General features: G+C 44.1%; 1 protein-coding gene across 1 annotated transcript in view; it reads left to right on the top strand.

The window, feature by feature from the left end:
- Positions 1–568: 568 nt before the first annotated feature.
- Positions 569–24068, top strand: part of DUSP10 (dual specificity phosphatase 10) — a 40790-nt gene continuing 17290 nt past the window's right edge. Inside the window, exons 1-2 of the mRNA XM_055581934.1 lie at positions 569–706; positions 2843–3696. Of these exons, the coding sequence (XP_055437909.1) occupies positions 2886–3696 (811 nt within the window). The 5' untranslated portion in view covers positions 569–706; positions 2843–2885. The remainder of the gene's footprint in view (positions 707–2842; positions 3697–24068) is intronic.

Below are 24068 nucleotides of genomic sequence, written 5' to 3'. Positions count from 1 at the left end.
ACGTCCGTGAATCTTCGGTTTATCAAGTCACCTCGAGGGACTCAGGGAACCCGTTTTTCCAACTGGGGATAGTGATTATTCTCGTTGCCTCTTGCCTTTAGAAAGTTATTCTAACACGGTTGATCATCCAGCCAGAGTAAGAAGGGAAAATAAACAGCGTGGTCTGTCCCTTGTTGAGGCGATATACAGGGATCCCGCCAAGTTCGCAGAGCCAGTTTTAGGTGGAGCGGCAAACACAGCCCATTGACAATTCAGCCCCGGAAAGGGTTAACTGCATCCTGCAGGTTCGGTTTACATGTAAATAGAGAGCAGCTGCTCCGCGCGGGCCCCAGTTGGCCCTTTTAAGTTTTTGATTGGTTGCCAATGACATCACCGTCCGTATTATAACACTGTGGACCCAAAGCGGCGTCGGATAAACCCTCCTTAAAGAGCCATGGCCACGCCCCGGCTCCGCCCCCTCCAGGTGCCCATTGGTCGCGGGCTGCAGCGAAGTAGCGGTCAGGTTTCTCCGGATTCCTATTGGTTCAACAAGCCGTCGGTCGGCAGCCGGCCCGCCCCCTCAGAACCTTACATTTACAGTGTAGCAAAAGAGAAAGTAACTATGTTGCTGCTGGAGATCAATGAAGCCTAGTGAATGAGGGCTGAATGTGCGAATCCCTTGCTGAAGCGGAGCGCCAGATGGTGGAGGGTTACACTTATTTATGAAGTAAGTGGAAGTCACCGTGGCTACTCCTGAGAGTCCAGGGGTGTGAGGCGGTGTGAGTGTGAGTGAGTATGTATGTGGTGTGTGTGTGCGCGTGTGTGTGTTGCGATGTTTATGGAGGAGCCACAGCAGGTGAGGTTAAAGTGTTCCCGCTGTTGGCTCACACCGCCCTGTGCGTTTACTCTCTCTGCAGTCTACTTGGATTGGGGGCGAAGGAAAAAATGAGGTTTGTTGGGATGCTTTGCGGCAGTTTTAAAGGCCAGGGACTTGTTAGTGCGCTGTGTTGCGAAGGAGGTTGTTAAGTGCCCGGGAGTGGGGAAGCAGCATTCTCTGACCACTTAATTTTCTTTCCAGCCGCTAACTAGAGGTGGAAGGGCGGCTAGAGTGGGAGGGGGATAGCTCAGTGTTTTTCGGGAGGTTTCCTAGGCTGTCTGGATGGTTTCACGGGCAATATATATGCCCGACCCTCTGCTGCAGGGATGCAGGTCTCTTTATACACTCCGTGCGTGTGCGTGTGTGTGTGTGTGTGAGAGAGAGAGAGAGAGAGCGTTTGTGCGCGCCGCGCACTCTGTGTGGAGGTGGGGGTCCCAGCTTGTGTCTCCATGAGCACGCTTTTGCGTCCCTCTCAAGGGAAATGGACTGTTGATCCTGGGACGTACCCTACTAGGTAACACAATAGCAAAGACTTGGGAAACAGTTATAGCTTCTGGACTAGTACTCGCTCTTCAAAAAATACTACGCAAGGGAGGAAGGGGAGGGGGAGGGAGGAAAGAAAGGAGAAAGGGAGGGAGAACAGGGGTTGGATTCTTCTTGCCCATCCAAAGGTGGTGAGAGAAAGCTGAGTCCGGTGGGGATCTGTGGATGTGATAGGTGCGAGCCCCTGTGTGTGTGTGTGTGTGTGTGTGTGTGTGTATTCTGCCTGTGACATTTTGGCTCTGTGTCTGAGAATGGTGACAGTCCTGTGTAGAGGGATGTTGGATGACATTTTTCCAGACATCTCTTAAAGTTGGCTTAGATGAGCTCCTCTCCTCTGTGTGTATGTCTAGTAGGAGAGGAGCCAGCAGGGCCCGGGAGTGGAGTACCTCTATGCCTATGGGGAGGAAGGAACTGTCCCTTTGCAGGTACCCTCTCATGAGACAGAACATAGACCCCTGTGGGCAACTCTTTACTTCTCACTGGGAAGTCTTCTTTATGAATCCATCCTCTTGAAGAGGGGGCACATCTGTGTGAGATCAAAAGATTGAAGCTCTAGGATGTTCCTGTAGGGAAAGGAGGAGAATGGAGAGTTGAAGTGGTCCTTTTCTTAAAGGCAGGAGTGGAGTGGGTGGTGCCACAGGGGAGCCATCTGAGGGATGGATCTGTCAGGATCAGGGTTTTCAGACCTGCCTCTTTAGCTTGAGGCTTCATTTTAGGGGACCAGTATGTAATGAAAGAGGACATGCAGATTAATTTATAAATAAGAGGGTAATAGGAAACATGGGAGGTTTTAATACGACTTTGTTGTGCTTTTCAAAGGACTTGGGAGAAAGAAAAGTAAGAATAGCTCAAAATTGAAGAGATTCACTTAGAGGGCTACTTTCATTCTGATATGCAGAAAGTTGACATCTGCCCCTGATGTATATTTAGCTGCTGTATATTCCCATGAGCCTTGCCAGCACTCTTGGTCATTCCTTTGCCTTTGCAGTGGCTGAAGGAATTACATGGAAAGTATGCAAGGGTGGACGTATGGGCCCTTCTCAGATGATTGCAGTATACTTCTGCCTTGGAGATGAGGCCCAGAAGAGATGCCTCTTAAGAACCTTCCCATCCATCTTGAGCTTTTCTGATCCTTTGTGCTTGTACTTTTTCTAAGGCTGAACTTGGATGTGGGTCCATGAAAGGTTGTTCATCAACATTTGCATAGACTTTACATCTAACCTTAGACTCAGCCAGGACAGGGCGTTGGGTGGGGGGTGGTCCTCAGGCGTGCATCCTCTTTGAACCCATAGTGGTGAGAGTCAAGCTTTGAGTGACAGGATACTGGGCACTTAGGACGACTTCGCTAAGAGGGATGCAAAGTCCTTTCCTAGGGATTGGATTCGACTGCTTTTTGTGTCACATGACTTTATTCTTTCTTTCCCCCCCTCCCCTTCTTTACAGACTGTCTTGAGTTCTTCTTGAATTGCCAGTTTTCAGCCTCCTCATGCCTCCGTCTCCTTTAGACGACAGGGTAGTGGTGGCACTGTCTAGGCCCGTTCGACCTCAGGATCTCAACCTTTGTTTAGACTCTAGCTACCTTGGCTCTGCCGCCCCTGGCAGTACCAGCCACCCTCCTGTCATCGCCACCACCGTTGTGTCCCTAAAGGCTGCGAATCTGACGTATATGCCCTCATCCAGCGGCTCTGCCCGCTCCCTGAATTGTGGGTGCAGCAGTGCCAGCTGCTGCACTGTGGCAACCTACGACAAGGACAATCAGGCCCCAACCCAGGCCATTGCCGCTGGCACCACCACCACCGCCATCGGAAGCTCTACCACCTGTCCTGCCAGCCAGATGGTCAACAACAGTGAGAATGCAGGCTCTCTAAGTCCATCAGGTGGGGTGGGCAGCCCCGTGGCAGGGACCCCCAAACAGCTAGCCAGCATCAAAATAATCTACCCCAATGACTTGGCCAAGAAGATGACCAAATGCAGCAAGAGTCACCTGCCAAGCCAGGGCCCTGTCATCATTGACTGCCGGCCCTTCATGGAGTACAACAAAAGTCACATCCAAGGAGCTGTCCACATTAACTGTGCCGATAAGATCAGCCGGCGGAGACTGCAGCAGGGCAAGATCACTGTCTTAGACTTGATTTCCTGTAGGGAAGGCAAGGACTCTTTCAAGAGGATCTTTTCCAAAGAAATTATAGTTTACGATGAGAATACCAATGAGCCGAGCCGAGTGGTACCCTCCCAGCCACTCCACATAGTCCTCGAGTCTCTGAAGAGAGAAGGCAAAGAACCTCTGGTGTTGAAAGGTAATGCCCCCACCCCCTCCCCAAGCACAGCCCTGGGGTCACCCTGGGTTTTCTCTGAGAAGTACTAGCATTCTCCTTCCACTGGCTGCAAAAGACCAGAATTGCCTTTCTTCTTCTTGTCTTCCCTTCCATGCCCTCTCTTAATTATTTTGGGGTTGGGAGAGAAACCCAGCAACCTTGAACTGAAAGCCAGAAGACTTGGGCTCTAGTCTTTAATTCACCTTCTCATTTGCATTGTGCAAGTCATTTCCCCCTCTCGGAGATGGTTTTCTCATCTTTCTAAAAAGGGGCTCTATGACACCAGATGGCATCTGCAGTCATGCCTGCACTGGTAACTCTGTTCCATTCAAACTAGCTGGAAAGTTCTTGTCTCTCAGACTTAACCAAAGCTGATGGAACAGAGAAAACCGCAACCATGGTGAACTGCAAGTAAACCTCCAGGTACCAGTTCTTTCTGTGGGAAATTCTTCCTCTTTCTCACCTCTCTGAAAGTAACCTTCAAAAAGGGCAGAGATCCTTATTTTAGGGCCCCTCCGAGAGTTCACCCCAAACATCCATTCGTTTGCCAAAACTCCAAGGGATAGAGTCATTTTATGAAATACTCCCCAACACACTGTTTCTTCTGGTGTCACCTGACAACCGTTGACATCATAGCTCTGTCCAAGATGGGATGGTGGGTCACTTGCCCCAGGACACTGAGCGTGAATAACTGGATGTCAGTGTCATTGAGCCCTGGCAGGAGGAATTAATTGCCCACCTGTCTCTGGGCTCCTTCTGCACAGCATTGCCTAACCTAGAGGGAGTCCGCATCCCCTGTCCCTCCCAGATGTGTCTCTTTGCCCTTGGATGCCATCCTTTGGGACACTGTACACCACACTTCATCTTCAGTGTTTTCTGTCAGGTGGTGGTGGTGATGGTGGTAGTCTTCTTCTTTCTTCTCTTTCCTTGAGTGTTGGGTCAAGGCACACAGTCTGGGCCACATTGGCATCCAGTCTCTTGCACTGTGTAGACCAAAGGCATTGCTGGGTTCCTTTGAACACCTTGCATATTTAAATTGCAACAGGCCATTGGAATGAGCAAGGTAGTTGGTTTTCCTTTGTGGGCTAGTTCTGCCATTCTTCTTGTCTTCCCAGTGGTGCATTCTGCCTTTTGTTGAGGAGTGTTCTTAGAAATCCAGTTCTAAATTTCTTGGACCTCATCTCCCCTGCCCACCCTCACTGGCCTCGAGCCTACTCTTATTGGGCTGAACTAGAACAAAGGTACAGCTTCCCTTAAGGAAGGGCTGGTGGGCTCTCAGGGGAAGGAGAACATCATGGAAGTTACATCCAGAGTGTTCCAGCAGCACCCAGGCATTTTATGTTGTTTTTGATGGGTTTTCTTGTGGTTACTGATATGTTCATATTTCCTCTGTGTATCCTTGTATTTTGTCGTTTTGTATTCTTGTTTGGCTGACTTTGAGTGATTCCCAGTAGGTTTACCCAGCTAGCATTCTGTCTATGTGCTCCTGGCTTGTCTCATCTCTTTCAGAAGAGAAAATACACTCTTCACACTTCTCATTTGTTTGTATTGGGGAGCCAAGAAACGGATAACCAATGGAATGATCTTCCAGGTGGTCTGTCACTCATGTAGAGTAGATGCTGTTGAGGGAAAGCAGGCCTTTTGCGTCCAAATGATCTGAGAACAGGCATCAAATAATCCACATGAAGATGACCCTGGACTTAAACATTGAGAGTGTTAAGGAGGAGCTGTAGATTCTACCCCCTACTTTGGAGTGGGCATTATTGTGTATGGGGGTGGCTTGTCGGTTGCTGGGAAATGAATCTCCTAGGTGTTGCTGATCAAAGTGGGATTCCTCTCACCATTTCCTGTGGATGCAGCTGAGAGCCCAGGCAGCCTGGGCTTGTTCCTCAGTGTCAGTAAGGTTGCCTCAATGGGGCGGGGCCAGACATGCTGCTGATGTCACCGCTGGGCGCCTGCCGCCACCACCGCCCACAGGGCTCATCATTTTCGGGTTGGTGAGACAGAGCAGCGGTCGACCTGGAAGTTGCACTGGTGGTAGAGGTTGTATTATTTGTAGTTTGGGCTCTTTCTTCAACTATCTGGGGATTTTGTTGAAGATATGTAGTTTGGGAGCAGAAGGGTCTGTAATGTACTTTATTATTTTTGTCATTGTGATTTTGGTCTCTTTGGAGGGGAATGGCCTAAAATTGGGGCCATGATGGTAAAGAAGGGAAAGAGATCAATATTAGAATGCCCCTCTAGCTGCCCTTTCATCTGGGTAAACCAAAAGTTAATGCCATACCACCACTGAGGTGAAAATGGGGTGGGTACCTCTGAGAAGGCATGGCCAGCAAACTTCTCCTAGGTTCTTGAGTGAGTCTATCAGACCATTCTGATCAGGCTTTTCTGCTGAGGTTTATTTTGGTAATCCCTACCCTTGGTGATGTAAGATTTTATTTTAGCAAGAGTAGTAGCAGTACCATTTTGGAAGGAGTGGTTTTCTCAGGGAAGATGTGGTGGGGCTAGGGGTGGGTGTTGGTTAGCATCTGGGGTAGATGCTTCTAAGGCTTTGGGAGTTTATTTTCAGAGATTTCAGTACAATCCCGGGTTAATTTATGGCTGACCCATCTGAGTCTCTGGTTTCTGTTTGTAAACACTGGTTGCTGCCCTCCCTGTCCAAGTTTTATGTCCCCCTGTTTCAGTGCCGTGCTCTCCATTTTTGGTGCTGCCTGTCAAGTAGAGCGGCTGCTCAGACACTGTTTTAGTAATGCTGTGTCAGGTTGGGAAGAAACTGATCAGAGGCGCAGAAGACCCTGGGATTAAGGGACTGTTCTAATTTACAGTCCCCTCCCCACTGGGACCTATATCTGAATTCGTATTTTATTCTCATCCTCCAAAGAAGAAATGGCATCAGACCTGTGCTTCTACTCCACCTGGCAAACCATGAGTCAAATAAGTACATGTATAGAGACTTGCAAGGCTTTGAAAGAATTATAATCTGTTTTACACAAAGTTGACTTTTAATGTGATTTTGCACCCAGCTGAATAAGGAGGCTAGACAATTCTGGGTTTTCCATAATGAGAGCTACCATCTTTGCTATGATGTTTGTAAGGTTCCCTTTTCAGCAAGGCTGGGTTCAGGGAAGTAATTTGTCATTTACCTATGTAGGAATGGATAGTCTATTATCACCTCCTCTTTAAAGACAATCTGTGTCTTTAAAACTTTTAATATTAAAGTTTTCAAATACAGAGAAACATAGAATAGAGTATCATGATCGCCATATACCTAGTACCCAGATTAAACAATTGTTAATGTTTTCCCTCTCTGCTTTCTCTTCCTTTATTGGTTGTTGAAATATATTAGAATATAGGTAATATTTGACTATATTTCAGTATGTTTCATGTTTAAACTTAATGCTTTCAAATTAAGAGGTATGGGCATATTTTATAGTACAGTATGGACAACATTTTCACTCCTAAATATTGGTGTCATGTCCCTGTTGTTGACTTTTTCAAGCTCGGAATTCCACTTTGACTAACTGGCTACTACTGAATCTATGGGGCAGCGCCCCCCACCCCACCAACACCCACCCACTCCCCCAGACTGGGAGGGATCTGTAGCGTCCTCTTCCACAGGAGTCTATCAGGTCCCATACCTGTACTTGCTCCGTGCTGTCACAAAACAAAGAGTGACTGACAAGCCTGCCTCTGAGTCAGTGGTATTTATTGGGGGCAGGGCTGGTGGGGGATGAGTGAGTAACCACTTCAGGAAGCTGATTCAGTAGCAAAGATCTGATCACATAGAGAGGTAACTTTTTATGCTAGAAAACTTCCCATCAAAACTCCTGAAGTGAGCCACATAGATGGCACATCTTCCCATAGGCACAAAGGGCTCTGAAGTCAACACTTGTAGGCAGTACTGAGTCTGATGACAAAGTGAAGGGCTGTGCTTAGACATTGGAGACCCCGAGGAAGTATGTTTTATCTTCTGCATTGCTTTGTGGGAGAAACAAAAGTCTCCCTCTTGTCCGTCAGGGATGTTAGGATTTTTTTTTTAAGATATGTGAAACAAAGGCATAATCTATTTTCACACGTTTAGTATTGTGATTCTGAGCTTCTGTTTAACATCCAGACATACTGAATATTAGCTGTGTAGCAAATGGCGGAGAGAGTCAGGCAGGAGCAGGGGGCCAGCCTGTCTGAGCGTCTTGGCTCATGCCTTGCTAGCTATGTGCCCTTGGCCAATGGCTACTTCCCTTACTTCCTTATTTTCCTTGTTTACAAAAAGGATGTAGCAGCAGCACTCTCCTGGTGGTAGTTTAGGTAGTAAATGAATTAATGTGTACAAAGTGTCTAGAACAGTTCCTAATACAGAGTGAACTCTCCCTCCATGTAGCCCAGTAGTATTACTGTTGGTTGAACAGAAATGATGGTGTCAGTAAAACTGCAGTTTTGGCCTCTCTTCCAAAGGAGTGCAAATAACAAGTTAGGTACAGCCGTGTGTGTGTGTGTGTGTGTGTATGTGTGTGTGTGTGTGTGTTGCTATGGCCTAAAAATAACTTGATGACTGTTACCTAATTTAAGTAGCATACAGTTGGAGTGCCAAGTAATTACAAAGACATGTTGGGTCAGAAGGCCAGAGTAATTTCGGCATATCCTAGAATTATTTATTCAGTGGGGAATTTGTAAAAATGTGATGATAAATCTGTCCAACGAATGTCCCTTAACTAAATAATGAAAGTATAAAACTATTAAGCTTTGCTTTTTCTGGCCTCTCATCAGGCTGATTTATTTTTGGAATAAGAATTGTAGTCTGACTATAAAAGGGGAGGTGGAAGGAGTGGGGAGTATGCTTCATTTTGAAAAGTTCTTGAAGCTTTGCGTTTTGATGAGATGGAAGGCCAGGGAAAAGGAGGGAATTCATGGAAAGGCCTGCTCATTTCTTTCAGTGAGTCTTGAACCTTCCTCCGAGCTGGTTCATAGTTGACTGTATCTTCCTTAAGCTTTTGGACGTATTGTGCTGCTTCCTAATTAAAATGTGAGTGAAAAGTCCGTTCACTGTGTGTTCAGCAGAGTTTATCTCCCTTTCACCTGAGCTCCAATCGGGACTTTGCCACTGACCAACTGGAGGTGTCCTTAGGCAACTCAGGTTACCACTCCAAGCCCGTTTCTCTTCACTGTAAGACAGGGATAATTCCAACATCAAGGATGAAAGACAATGTAAATAGAGTGTCTGGCACATAGATAGCTGTCAATAAATCAGGGCCCTGGGCTCTGCCCCACTACCCCCACGTCCTTTCAGAATCTCATCCATGAGACTGGGTGAGGGGGCAGCGGGATGGGAAGAAGGGGTGTCCCTTTTCTAAGCACAGCCCTAGAGAGCATGTTAAGTAGGAACCACTGTCCTCACCCATTCAGATCAGTTAAGTTAACCATCTGGCTTGTGAAGGACAAGTTCAAGAAACTCCTTTTAGATGAGAAAAAGCAGGGTAGAGGAAGGGAGATCTGGCAAAATTACAGAACCGAAACATTCTCTAGACATAGCCTTGTGGTGTTCCTGCTCTCAGGAGCTGGCATTAACCTCTGACCAGGAGCTGGCCCTGCTTCCTTTATTTCTAGTGTTAGCACCAACCAGACTCTGCCTGGCCCAGCATCTCTGGGGAGCGCTAGTTTGGGCATAGGAATGTGTTGGTTTGCAGTTCTGAAGCAATTTGGTTCAAACAGCTACAGGACACAAGATGGGCAGCAATTCTCATCCCAGGAGAAGGCCAGGAGAAGTCATCTCACCTCTTCTGAACTCGAGACTCCCAGGTTATAGAGGAGGAAGGAGGCTTAGAGGTCACTAGTCCAGGAACCTTCACTGCAGGCTGCACCTTGAAATCATCTGAGGCAACTTAAGGCCTAGGATGCTCTGTTCCCACCCCCAGTGATTCTGATTAAATTGGTCTGGGGTCCAGCTGAAGTATCAGGACTTTTAAAAGCTCCCAGGTGATTCAAACACGCAGTGAACTGGGACACCATCGATTTCGTCCAGTCTTCTTCTTATGCAGTTACGGAATTGGGGCCTAGAGAGGTTTATTGCTCATCCAAGGTCACATGCATGATTAATTTCAGAACCCTAGTGCAAAAATAGGTCTTTCCAGGTCGATAGGTTGATTGTGTGTGTCTGTGTGTGTAGGTGTGTACTATAATCTAATGATAACAGTATCTACTATATTGCATGCAAATATAAAATAATGCATACATAATTTTAAAGATATATCTGTTTTAAAATCTTTATTGAATTTGTTAAATATTGCTTCTAATTTTTTTTAAATCCATCCATCCTGTTTATTAAGTTCACTATGTTTTTTTTTTTTCCCCCAAACTTTAAATTTTTTATTCTGTATTGGGGTATAGCCAATTTAGCCAATTAACAATGCTGTGATAGTTTCAGGTGAACAGTGAAGGGACTCAGCCATACATATACATGTATCCATTCTCCCCCAAACTCCCCTCCCATCCAGGCTGGCACATAACATTGAGCAGCGTTCCACCTGCTGTACAATAGGTCCTTGTTGATTATTCATTTTAAATACAGCAATGTGTACATGACCTTCCTAAAGTCCTTAATTATCCCTTCCCCTTGGCAACCATAAGTTCATTTTCTACGTTTTGTTTTTTTGGCCTCAAGGCCTGTGGGGTCTTAGCTCCTCCACCAGAAATCAAACCCAGGTACCCTGCATTGGAAGGCAGAGTCTTAACCACTGGACTGCCAGGGAAGTCCCTAAAATAATATGTTTAATCAAGGATGAGATGGTTGGATGGCATCATTGACTCAGTGGACATGAGTTTGAGCAAACTCAGGGAGATAGTGAAGGACGGGGAAGCCTGGTGTGCTGCAATCCATGGGGTCACAGATTTGGACATGACTTAGCGAATGAACAGCAACAACGATCAATCGTTTTGAGTATTGCTACCTTTGTTCTTGAATTTTGGGATTTCAGTCCGGAAGTATAAGGACTTAAGTCTAAGATATTTTGAAACCAGCAAGCTCATAGCCCTGATATTTACCTGGGTCTTAGAAATATGGAACAATATTAATGATTATTTGATCCCATCTTCTAGGGAATTTAATGGTTTCAGGAAGAGCTGGAAAACAATTATCAAAATGCACTCCTGTACCTAGATGTCTAAAGACTTATGGATTGGTTGGTTTCCATGGATGTTAAACCCTTGTGGGTATGGGAGATTCATTCACTTTTTAAATTTTTCTTTTTTGTTTTTTTTCTTTGAAGTATAGTTGATTCACAATACAGTGTTGCATTAATTACTGCTATACAGTAAAGTGATTGTTCATCAGGTCTCACTGAGTGCCTTCTAGGCTCAGCACTGGTCTTTAGGCTAAGGCATCTGCCATCATAACTAGGATACTTTGAATGTTAAAATGAGAGCATATGTGGACTAGGCTAATATTCCACATCCATTCCACCTTGCAGCTCATGTACCTATGTGGATTTTCATTCTCTTCTGCAGCAAAATCTTGTTTAGGGAACAGTTTATCTGGAGGAAATATCATTCTCCTAGGAAATCCATGTTTGTGTGACCTTTGGCTTTTTTCTCCTTTATTTTTCCCTTTCAAGATAGAGTCTGGCCTTTTCTAAGCACATCTCCTTGGGCCAACACAATTTCTTTCCAAAGTCTTGATCCAAAATTAAAATTTTTGGGTTTTTTATCAAAAAAGGAAATGCACATACTCTGTCTCAAGAAGCTCAGGGCTGACAGGCTTCCTCTGTGCATTGGAGTGGAACTGTGTCATTTGAAACTCACTAATTTGGGACATGTTGCTGATAGGAATAAGACCTGCGTTTATTTTTTCCTGCAAGCTCTCTATGAAAAGAGGGCATGCAAAGCAAACAAACATTGTAAATGGTATTTCAGAGACAAGGTTTTGGCCTGCTTAGGAAAAAAAGAGTTTTCAAGTACAATTAAAAACTACTCTAAGGGACCAACTGAACTTTCAGGGAAGCCCACTCTAAGGGACAGGGCTTCAATAAAAACACAAGCATTTATCATTTTGAAGCCTGTGCTATTTCCCCTAAACTGTGTGGGTCCCTCTTGCACAGATTTTCTGTGGCTACAGATCCATGTGTTGTAAACTTACTAATTAGAAAAATGGGAGGGAAGAAAAAAGTGGGAGTGTGAACCACAGTCTGAATTTTATTGTAGAGTATTTCAATATACATTTTATATTCATGTTGATGTAGTATCCTTTCTAATTATGAAGTCCTGGATTCTGGATGCTTTTATGCATAAGTGAGGAGGAAAGTCTCAGCATCTTTTTTTTTTCAGCTTATATCTGTATAATCTATTATTACTGAAAGTTGGGAAATATATCTATATTTATGTAAATATAAGTATATTTATAAATACATTATATATGTGTGTGTGTGTGTATATATATATATATATATATATATATATATATATATTTCCAGTCCCCACCCCAACAAGACCCATATTTTATGTAACTTAAAGGGAAAACAAGCTTGAGCCTATGCTTTTGGATACAGAAATGAGCTGTGCAGCGTGGTATTTTCATATAAGATAAAGTCTGCTATCCCATGCTCTGCCTCTAGATCACTAACAGAAAGAAAAGGTTTGCAGATTCATCAAATTATCCATATTGCCATGATGTTTTATTTGCGATAGAAGTCTACTTATCTTTCTTTTACCACCCCTCCCCAAGACTGGAATTTCACGGACATTGAAATCAAGCTAAACTCTCTCAGAGTTCTTCAACAAAGGGTGTGGTTTGGCCTTTCTACTTCCCAGTGGACTCCTGTCAGGCATCTGTTGCCCAATTCTCAATTAAGTAAATAGACGGAGCTACCCGATGCAGGGGGCACTGTCAGGCCGTCCTCCCTTTGAGGAGTGTAAGCTTTTCCCCTTATGATGTGAGCTCATGTGAGCTTACTTTTGCATCCCTTTAGGCCGAACATTACTGTCCAGTTCTTTAGTACTCGGTGCTTATTCTATGGGAGAAATAATCCCACATTCTTTGTACTGTGGCCCTGGGGTTTGCTACCACTGGGCTAAATATCACCAGCTGTTGCTCCTGGCAGACAGGGAAGAAAAAGTAGATTGGAAGGAAAGGAAGGAGGGGCAGGGGTGCAGAGGAAAGAGACCGGTGTGAGGGCAGAGGGTGCTGTCCGAGTCAGAGACCAGATTGTCAGGCTCCTCGACTGGAGTCCTGGGTTCCAGTTTCCAAGGCCGTGAATTACTGTCGTTATGACAACATGTCTGTGTCCCTCTTAAAATAATAAGACAAGACAGACTTCTCAGAGGGACTTCCTTGAAGGGATCCAGGACATCTTCCTGGGCCTTGTATTTCTTATTAAAAAACATATTTTTTATGGTAAGATCTATAAGAATGGTCTGATGATTCTTATGGAGTGATATTTTACTCTGACAGTGGAACACTATTTAATCACATATAACTGACCATCCTATCATCCCTGAAATTAGAAAATTATTTTCCAGATAGTTTGGGGGGAGAAAAAAAAAGTGATTGAAAGCTTTCTATGTGCTGGGCATCAGGGTATCACATCAGCGTCTTAGTTAGTTCCCAGCACAGCTTCCTGAGAGAGGTTTTAGATTCCTAGTTTTACAGAGGGAGAATCAGAGGATGAGATTCAATACCCTCCCCTGCCCCGATTATTAACCAGTGAGTTTCAGAATGAGAACTGAAACCCAGCTCTAAGGATCTCAAAGGCTCAGTTCTTTCCAGGCTGGCCACATGTTTATTTACAAGCGAGCTATAGATCTCATTCCTTAGGGTCCCTTTAACTGTGCTTAATCTATGAAGTGTCCTTGGTTACAATATCGGCCGCCCCCCAGCCCCACCCCACCATTTTCTTGTATTTCCTCAACTGAAAATTCCAGTGCTCAGAGTGGCTGACTATGTCCTCAGAGAGGAGCTGGCTGCTCAGTGACCTCATCCTGAATTATATCCCAGCTTTGGGAAACTTCAAATTTTAGTCACGGCAGAGGTTTCTAACTAGAGCCACCAATCAATGAAAGAAACATTTGAAAACTGCAATGATTATTTGTAGCATTTAGGAAATGTTTGCTATCTAGTGGACTCTGACATGGGAACACTGTTTCTCATGATAACACTGCATTCTACATATGAGTGACTGAGACTCAGAGAGGCCCAGATACTTGTCCAAGGTCACTCAGCTGTACCTGGTAGAGACTGCTGGGCACAGCGTTCTGAAGCTTCTGCTCTGTGTATTTTCAACACAGAGAAGTTTAGAGTCCATTCTTCTAGTAGCCTGTGGATCTGAAGATGAAGCTTCCTTCTTTTGTCCATATGAATGTACTCACTTTCTAGAGTTGGGAGTAGATAAGGAAGAAGGAAGACAGGTATGAAATTATACATAGTAAGAAGGCATGTTTGATAGGTATATATGACTATATCACAAAGACTCTAAGACCTGACAGTATTTGATTATTTATGTTTTATATTCATTATCTGTTCTATTAATATGGATAATAATATTACCTATGTAATTTTCCCCCCTCAAGGGTGTAAAGACTTTCTTGTTGTTATCATTACCTCTGGGAAGTGAATTCTCTTGAGATTAGTGAATAAGAATCTTATCAACCTATTTACTATTTATTGTTTTCCTCTTCTACTTTCTTTATCTTTCTTCTTCCGTTCTATAATCTAAGCTTATAAGTACAGCTCAGGTAACCTGAAAGTGTGACAGGGACAGACCCCAGAAAAAGCGTAAATAACATCCTTGAAGGATAGCAGAGTGGACCCCTGGGAACCAAGTGCTTGAAGTGGTATTCATTCAGGCAGAATTATTGAACATTTTTTTACACTGTCCCATTTTACAGATATGGAAACTAATTACTCACCCAAGAGAACCTAAGTAGTTGGTAGCAGCACTGGCATAGAATCCATATTTCCTAACTCTCAGTTTAGTAATAATCCTTTAAACCCCAGTGGGAGTATAATGCTTTGGTTTGCATTTGAGTTGTTACTAAATAAGCAAATTCTGTGGGTTCACGTGTTTGGCCAGGTTGCTTCCTGTTTTCCTTCCCTTCCCCTTTGTAAGGAGCTGATTAAGTGACTTTTCAGTGAATTGATTGGCTGATTTGCATTTGTATTCAGCTTTCCTATTAGAAATTTGCATCTTTTCTAGCAGAGAGAATATATTAATAGTAAGTTAACAGCACAGATTCTAGAGTCAGCCTGCTGAGTTTGAATCTCAATTTTGCCACTTATTAGCAGCATGAAGTTGAGTGAAATAAATTGGTGTGCCTCAGATTTCTTTTCCATAAACTAGGGAGGGGAATGACAATTTCCTCATGGGATTCTTTGAGGTTAATTTAGATTATATATATATATATATATATATATATATGAACAATGCCAAACACATAGTTGCTAACATTTGTTATAAATGTATCATAATTATAATACCATATATCTGTAATAAAAGCTCATCATCATATATCTATCTCCAAGGGATATATAAGTAATAAATTTAGTCAAATGAATTGACATCGCCACTGGTGAATGTAAGTAGAAATGACTCTTTGATGCTTGGCAAATTTTTTTTATGTTAAAAGGTTTGGAAAAACCCAGCCTTTCTAGTGGGGTGGATAGGTAACTACATCAGGACTTTTTTCTGAATCAGTGCTACTCTGGAAAATTATATACTATTTCTATGTAAGGAAATCTTATAAAATTAAGTCTTAGCAAAGACTCAATTATATACCCACTGCTGGACTATTAAGAAAATTTTAGAAAGAAAAATTAGATGACACGCTAATCCCCCGGACTGGCCTAGTTTCACTTTTACATATTCTCTGCATTCCTTACCCATATATGTGCATATTTTGCTGAGTTTTTCATACAGAAACTGAAATTCATTTTCACTTTATATTGCATATGCTTTTACTTCCTGTATAATCATCACAGGTTCTCTTTGAATGTTATAACGTGTCTTATTTTATGGTTGTATCACTTTTTACTTCATTCGTTTGCCTACTCATGAAGTTAAGATTAGTCCCAACTTTTTGATATTATAAGAGAACTCTCTGGAGGGAACCCCTTGTTTGGGAGTTTCTCCACTTTTTCATTGAGGAATGGAAGCTCCAGGCCAGTCACCTTGGGTTTCTTTTTTCCCTTTAATCCTCCTTCATTTTTTCATTCCTGCGTGTCTCTTCAAAAATAAGCTCCAACTGCCTGTTAAAGTTACTGGTTTGTAGGGAAGTCTTTATCTTTCATCACGAGGCCTTTGCACAAATTTTGTGTGTGCCACACACGTGCCCTAAGGCATGTACTGTAAATTTCCAATTTCTGCGTTGGTGGGCAGAGTAAGGGAGTGTAGAGGCACCCAGTCAATACTATTAAAAACCAGAAAATATTGTGGATGTGAATGATCTGGCAGGACCAACACCAGCTCCTTGTTTCAGAAATCTGAGTCACTGAATCAAATCGCAGTTTGATGCTATTGATAAGGCATTTTGAAAGGAATATCCTTGCAAATAACAACAGAAAGAGTTCGATTTTGTGAGAAGCTATTGTTTGTGCCCCTGCCTCTTTCTCCTATTTTTTAAAACCCTGGGGTTTTAGTGCAGCTTGGAAATCTTTTGAGTGCTTAAACAGTCAAAAGAATACATCAGAATGGAAAGACAATTCCCATTAGTTCATTTGCCAAATTAAGGTAAAATGCCCTTTAAATAGGAGGTAATTCTCTGACAGATAATTAGCTTGTCTTTCTTGATAAAGTATGTGAACTGGATTGAGTTTATTATAATTAATCTTGCATATTATGTAAAAATGCATTTGTCTGCCCTTATTAGGCAAATCTCTTCGTTCCTACCTTAAGGGTGGCTTGGAACTTATATCCCACTCCAGTGAGAACTGACTGAATTGGATGAATGCCAGGGTGATGGGCAGCTTTGTTATAAAGGTTGGGAGAAGCTGAATGTGGGGTACCACTATTCAAAGACAGGGCTTTCTTAATAATGTGTTGTATGTCCTCAGTCACTCAGTGGTGTCCAACTCTTTGTGGCCCCGTGGACTGTAGCCCACCAGATTCCTCTGCCCATAGGATTCTCCAGGCATGAATTCTGAAGTGGGTTGCCATTTCCTACTCCAGGGGATCTTCTGGACCCAGGGATCGAACCTGTGTCTCTTGCATCTCCTTCATAGGCAGGTGAATTCTTTACCATTAGTACCACCTAGGAAGCCCTTTTCTTATTAATGCATACATTTAAAAAACAAACAAACAAACAAAAACTTTGATTATGTTTTGGGTCCTGAGAAATCAGATGCTACAAAGCTGCCTAAATAATTGCCTTGAAATCAATCTCCTACTCATGACATCCTTTTGCATTTACAATGCAGAGCGTTTTCTAGGGACCGAAGAGTGGGGTGATTGGCAAGTACACTTGCTGAGGTCTAAGCGATGACTCTGGGAGATGGCCTGAGGGGGAGCAGAGGGGCTACTCAGTGACTTCATGAGCCACAGCACCACCCCCCCACTGTAATTTTCTTCCTCCCCACCTCCCAGCTATTCAGAGTTTCTTGAGACTCCCCATCTGGCTGCTTTCAGGGCTTCTTTTCTCATCAAAAGCTATTGTCCATGGCTACTTGATTTTGCCAAGGGCAAATGTGGGCTGGGGAGATGGAGTTTGGGAATAAAAGGACACACTGTAAATGATTCACCCAAGAGCCTCTCTCCTCCAAACTAAAGTTTTTCTTTTCCGGAGAAGATGGAGGATATTTGATGTTGTGTGGGAGTTGCCTGACACAGGGCTTAGACCACCTTAGGGTGTAGTCCTTGGTCACTGTGGGTGTGTATGTGCACACACACATTGTAGTTAACATTTGCGAAATGGACACTCAGCATTAACTCATTCAGCGAAGACAGCAATAGTCGTCTCTATCTGCAGCCGTGTCTCAATATGATAGCCATGAGCCACATGGGACTTGAAATGAGATGGGTCCAAACTGAGGTGTGCTGTGTGTGTAAGATACATGCTAGATTTCAAATACTTTGTGTAAAAAGCATTTAAGATATTGCGTTGATCATTGTTTTACGGTAGATTACACATTGGAATGATACTATTTTGGACATGTTGAGCTAAGTAAAATATACAATTAATGTTAATTCTACCAATTTCTTTTTCCTTTTTTAAACTGCAGCTATGAGAAAAAAGCTTTGTTACATAGTAACTGGCATCATACTTCTATGGAATAGTGCTGATCTCTATGTAGTGATAACAGTATTATTATCTCTACTTTTTAGACAAGGAAACTGAGGCTCAGAGAGATTAGGTAAATTGCCAAAGTCACACAGCAGAAAGTCAAATTCTTACTGCAAAGCTGATGTAAAGCAATGTGATTATAGGGAAGGGACTCTGTATGTAGTTTGAGCTCCACTTAGGAAGAAGTGGAGGCTGGAGATTGAATTCAGTCACGTGACTGGTTCACTCAGTGGGGCCTAGTAGCGAAGCCCTAATGAAAACTCAACTCCAGAGCTGCATTCAGCTTTCTGATTCATGAACACAGTGGAAGGCTGATGAGTCCATGGGACACTGAAGGTCCTTGTTCAGGACCCTCTCAGCTCTCGCTCTGTGTATCTCTTCACTTGGCTGGTCCTGATATGTATCTTTTGTAATAAAACCATCAAGCTCTTTCCTGCATTCTGTGAGCCATTTAGTGAATTATCCAACCTGAGTGGGGAGTGGTGTGGGAAGCCAAGAATTTTAAGCTGATTGGTCAAAAGTGCGAGTGGCCTGGGAACCCCTGGGCTTGTGGCTGGCATCAGAAGTAAGGGACAGTCTTGTTGGGTTCCATGCCCTTAACTTGAGTCTGTATTGATTCTGTGTTGTTAGGGGCAGTTACAGGCTGCCCCTAACAGTGTGGTTTTATAAGAATAGACTGCTTTCCATTGAGATGTATGTTTTAGGGGTATAGTGTCCAGGAAAACAGAGTACTGTAGCTTAACTTGCTTGTTTCTCTAACCCCACATCTCAGGTGACAATGGCCAGTTATGCTCTAGACTTGTGAAATGACTCAGTCTTCTGGCAACTGCTGTTGACCACGAGACTTGGCCCTCAGACAGGGTAGCCTCTGACACCGCCATGCCCAGAACCTTCCAGCCTGCAACTCTTGGGGTCCCTCTGCTTCTTCATGTCCAACAATACCACATAAAGGGTGATGACATATATATTACATTTTTATCACTTTGATACCAGAGATTTTTAAATATTGGTGTTGGGATTAAGTTCCTTACCAGAAACTGTTGTAGGGTGATAACATAGGTAGGTGTGTTTTGTAGTAATTTTTGTTTGTTGGTTGGTTTTTAAGTAGTTTGCAATGTCTGGGGCTTCCCAGGCTCAGTAGTAAAGAATCCGCCTGCCCACACAGGAGACTCAGGTTTGATGCCTGGGTCGGGAAGATCCCCTGGAGAAGGAAATGGGTTGCCAGTATTCTTGCCTAGAGAATCCCATGGACAGAGGAGCCTGGTGGGCTAAATAGTCCATGGGGATCACAAAAGAGCTGGACACAACTGAGTGACCCAGCAGCAGCAGCAATGTTTTGAATCACACTTTTGTCATACGTGTCCTATTGACATCTCCTAAATGCTGTGTTCAGATCTTTTCTTTGGGGGCTTTGGTTTGGATTTTTAAACCATCATTCCACGTGTTTTCTTTTTCTTTTTCAGTTTGGTTTCGCCTTCCTTCTTAAAATAGACACTCTGTCTTCCCTGTGGTCCTGCTAACTGTCACCCTTCTGTTACCGCTGAGGCCTGGCTCTCTTCCTGAAGGCCCTCTTAGGTCACCAGCTCCTAGAAAGTGGACTCCTACAAGGGCATCTTGGGGCTGCCCTAGAAGGCTCATTTCTAAGAAAAGAAAAACTTAAGCTGTGTAGTTACTGCAAGGGGAGATTCCTTTACCAGTGAAAACAAGGAATGAAACAAAGACTCTTCCAGAATTGGAAAAGAAGTCTCTTGAAATGCCCACAGTGACTTGATTTCTACCTACTTGGGCCAGCTCTGGGCACTCTGCATACTACCACTATGCCAGGCTTGCTCTTTAGAACTGTTCGGCTTTGAGGTTGCAGAGAGTTAGGTAACTGCCACTCTCAGTAACTGTGGGAGCTAACTCCCAGTTTCTAGGAAGGTTAGAAAGAGTTTGTGAGAACCAACCAAAAAGACACAGAAAACTGGGCGTTCTCTGCTCACTCTGTGTCTCTGAGATCCTCACCTTCCAGAAGACCAGTGTCTCTGAGGCCTTTGTTTCTGTCTTTCAAGAACACCAGTAATGTGACCCCTGTGAGAGAACCAGGGCTGGAACAGTCTTTTTTAGAGAAGAGGAAACTCCTATGTTTGAAGAAAAAGCTCTTAGGATATGATTATATTTTAAAATGGCTGCTGAGTTAAGTAACTTGCTCAAAGGTGCAAGGTTGAGAGGGAGGGATGGGAGGAACCGAGAATTGCTGATTTTACTTCCAGCCTCTGTCCCTTCAACGGGAGGCAGAAGAAATGGCCCTGGGGCTGGTAACTTCACACTGTGTGACTCATCTGTCTGTTAACTCAGCTTGTCTCATTGGGCAAGCCAGTTAGCTGGGAGGGGGCCCAACTAGATTTCAGTACTGTCCCCCGCAGCCCACATGTTTATACTTAATAAATGAGTGTGTAAATGGACTGGGGGGGGTCTCTCCCCCTGTTCCCTGACATCCCACAAGCTGAGTGCTCCCTCCTAAGTAAGCTTCTACTTGTTCATGGCTCTTTCTATTCATTCATTGCTTATATAGAACCGCCAAGAAGGACGCGTGGAGAAGGCGATGGCACCCCACTCCAGTACTCTTGCCTGGAAAATCCAATGGATGGAGGAGCCTGGTAGGCTGCAGTCCATGGGGTCGCTAAGAGTTGGACACGACTGAGCGACTTCACTTTCACTTTTCACTTTCATGCACTGGAGAAGGAAATGGCAAGCCACTCCAGTGTTCTTGCCTGGAGAATCCCAGGGATGGGGGAGCCTGGTGGGCTGCCGTCTCTGGCGTCGCACAGAGTCAGACACGACTGAAGCGATTTAGCTGCAGCTGCAGCAGCGAGAAGGAGGCATGGAGAGAGGAGAAAATGTTAAAGGCCACTGGGAATGATTTGTCTTTGACCCCAGTCATCCTCAGGCATGGCTGTCTGTCACGCCTACAGGCTACTTCTTCCCCATGAGCCTTTCCAGCCCTCCTTCCCAGTCTGGGAGAGGGACAGGATTTCTGTGTCCTCACGCTAAACTCACCTGGCTGGCCCTGTACCTGTCCTATACAAGTCTCAATGGGATGGCATCATTTCAGGGTTTTTTTTTTTAATTCAAGTATAGCTGATTTACCATGTTGTGTTGATTTCTGCTGTATAGCAAAGTGAGTCAGTCATATCTAGACAGACACACCTTCTTTTTCATATTCTTTTCCAATGTGATTTATCACAGGGTATTTGAGGAGTCTTAAAACATTTCTTCTGCCCAGGCCTTTTGCTAAATTTCCTCAATTTTTCCTTCATCTCTTTCTTTCTCTCATTTGATTTATCTTCAAAGACTATATATTTTTAAAAACATTTTAATCTTTTAAATTCCTAGCTTTATGCTGAGCAACATATAGTACATCTTTACAAGGAACTGGATCTTTCTCCTCTCATTCCAAAGCTCATTTAATCTAGAAACGTTTTTAATAAATATGTAACATACTGTTTATTGTTTGTAATCAACGTGTCAAGAAATTCTGTCATTCATAGTCAATGTTTCTATTCTTTACAAGGAAGCTATAAGTTTCATTGCTGTTTAGTCACTAAGTCCTGTCTGACTCTTTGTGGTCCCATGAGCTGTAGCCCATCAGGCTCCTCTGTCCATGGGATTTCTCAGGCAAGAACACTGAAGTGGTTTTCCATTTCCTTCTCCTGGGGATCTTCCTGACCCAGGGATCACACTCATGTCTCCTGCATTGCAGGCAGATTCTTTATCACTGTGCCACCTGGGAAGTCCGAGATATAAGTTAGGAATAGCTATTTACCTGTAACTGACACTCAAAGAAGTTACAGTATAAGGATACCCAGCTAGTAATTGGCAGAGATGGGATTGGAATTCAGGTCTACTGACTTCAAACAAGTTACTCTTCCACCCTCAGTGACATTTCCTATCACAACTAATGTGTGTCTTCTTTAAACTCTAGAAACATTTAATGAGCACCTACTATAATAAATCAGGTATGGCTCTAGGTGCTAAACAGTGCATACTTCTAATTTCTATGAATAACTCCCAATATTAGTTCATTAAATCCTTGAAGTGACTCTATTGTTGCCTGTTGGAACTATTATTAGCCCTGTTTTGCAAATGAGGAAGCTTGGGTGCAAGGAGGCTAAGGAACTCTGCTGAGATCATGCTGTTGGAAAGTGCAGAGGCCGCCTGAGCCACAGGGCAGTGACGTTGTGTTTCCTCTAAGATGCACAACAGCTCGGCTTTGTTGGGATCCACACTTTAATAATAACAAAAACAAGGGAAGAAATTAACAAGTGATTTCAGATAAGCGGTCAGTGAAGACTGCTGCTGCTGCTGCTAAGTCGCTTCAGTCGTGTCCAACTCTGTGTGACCCCGTAGATGGCAGCCCACCAGGCTCCCCCGTCCCTGGGATTCTCCAGGCAAGAACACTGGAGTGGGTTGCCATTTCCTTCTCCAATGCATGAAAGTGAAAAGTGAAAGTGAAGCCGCTCAGTTGTGTCCGACTCCCAGCGACCCCATGGACTGCAGCCTACCAGGCTCCTCCGTCCATGGGATTTTCCAGGCAAGAGTACTGGAGTGGAGTGCCATTGTCTTCTCCGTGAAGACTATGAAACTTTAAAACTTCACAGCATAGTGAAAGAGATCTGTGGGAGAGTTGCTGTAAATAAAAGGAAGACCTTTATGACGGGATCTTGTTTGATCTGAGGTATGAATCACCTACACGAGGACCTAGGGGAAGGGAGTTCCAGGAAGAGGGAACAGCACGTGCAGAGGCCCTGAGGTGGGAAGCAGGTCATCTAGGGTTCACAAATCCCATGATAATGTCTCTCTTGGTTGTCCATTGATGTCCAGTTTGTCCACACTGTGCTGAAATTATAGAATGCCGAAATTTTGGGGAGAAACTTACAGATGATCCAAACCCCTGGTTTTCTAGAAGTGGCAAGAGGGGTCACAGAGCTAGCACCCAGTATGAATGCAGCATGGAAAGGGGGGCAGTGTTCCAAGTCCCTGCTGTCAGGACTTCTGATCCCTGAGCAATGTTAGGCCTGGCTTCAAGGTAGGGCACTGGGCAACCTGATGGTGCCAGATGTGGGGTGCCTCTCAAGTCACTTCTCCTTTCCACCCATCCCAGGTTGAACCAACCTTGGCCGACCTTCCACTGAACCTCAAGTCTACACTGAAAATATATGATCCCAGTCCTCCCTGCCAGAGATGTACTGGCTTCCTGGTTTATTTTTTCTTCCCTTTCATCCCAGAAGGTGATCCATGACATGGGAACACACCAGCTTTTGACCTGGTGCAAACTCGTGTGTCTCTTGGCACACAAAGGCCCCTCACCTGGCTCTAGGCTGATCTTTCCACGTTCAGCCCTCATGTGGGGCTCGGACCACTGGGCACAGCTGACTCAGTGAATCCTTGAGCCAAGAGAGCTCATGCCTGCTCTTTCTGGCAGTTTATCCTTAATGCTCAGACTTGCTTAGTATTCTTGCCAAATATAGAATTCAGCTCAGTGGCTTGAGGAAGTTGTTGCTATGCCTTTTGTGAACTGAAAACACTGGTTCAGTAAAACAACTCATGGTTTGATGTTGACACTTGATCCTTTCCCCTGCCGCTTCCTGAATTCCCTAAGCCACAGCCCTTTGACCCTCAGATCATATGAAAACACATCCTTGTAAAAGCTATTTGTTTGGACGTGGGAGTGTCACCCACAGCTAGCGGAGATGCTCACAGCCCTCTTTGCCCAGCGCTTCCCTACGTGATAGTAAGGATGGAACCCACCCTTCACTCACATGACCCTGTCTCGCTTCCTGCCTTTCATCCCCTCCTCTTGTCATGGATGTTTGGAGATGACCTTTTACGAACATGATTTCCAATGGGAATGTTTCACAGTAGAAATATGTTCTCTCTTGAGGCCTGCTTTTGATATTTCTAGAGATTTATTTAATTGGACTCTACTTAAATCCCTCTGGGAAACATACTTTTGCCGTGAAGTTGTGATGTGTTTAATTTGGGGTCTAAGATAAATGCTGGTCCTCAGGGGAGGTGGATCATTAAGCAACAGTTTTCCTTTTGTACAGTGGGCTTGT

This window comes from Bubalus kerabau, chromosome 5, assembly GCF_029407905.1.
Source record: "Bubalus kerabau isolate K-KA32 ecotype Philippines breed swamp buffalo chromosome 5, PCC_UOA_SB_1v2, whole genome shotgun sequence".
Lineage (NCBI taxonomy): Eukaryota > Metazoa > Chordata > Mammalia > Artiodactyla > Bovidae > Bubalus > Bubalus kerabau.
Note: the sequence above shows the minus strand (reverse complement) of the source record. Positions and strands in the feature narration are given on the sequence as shown.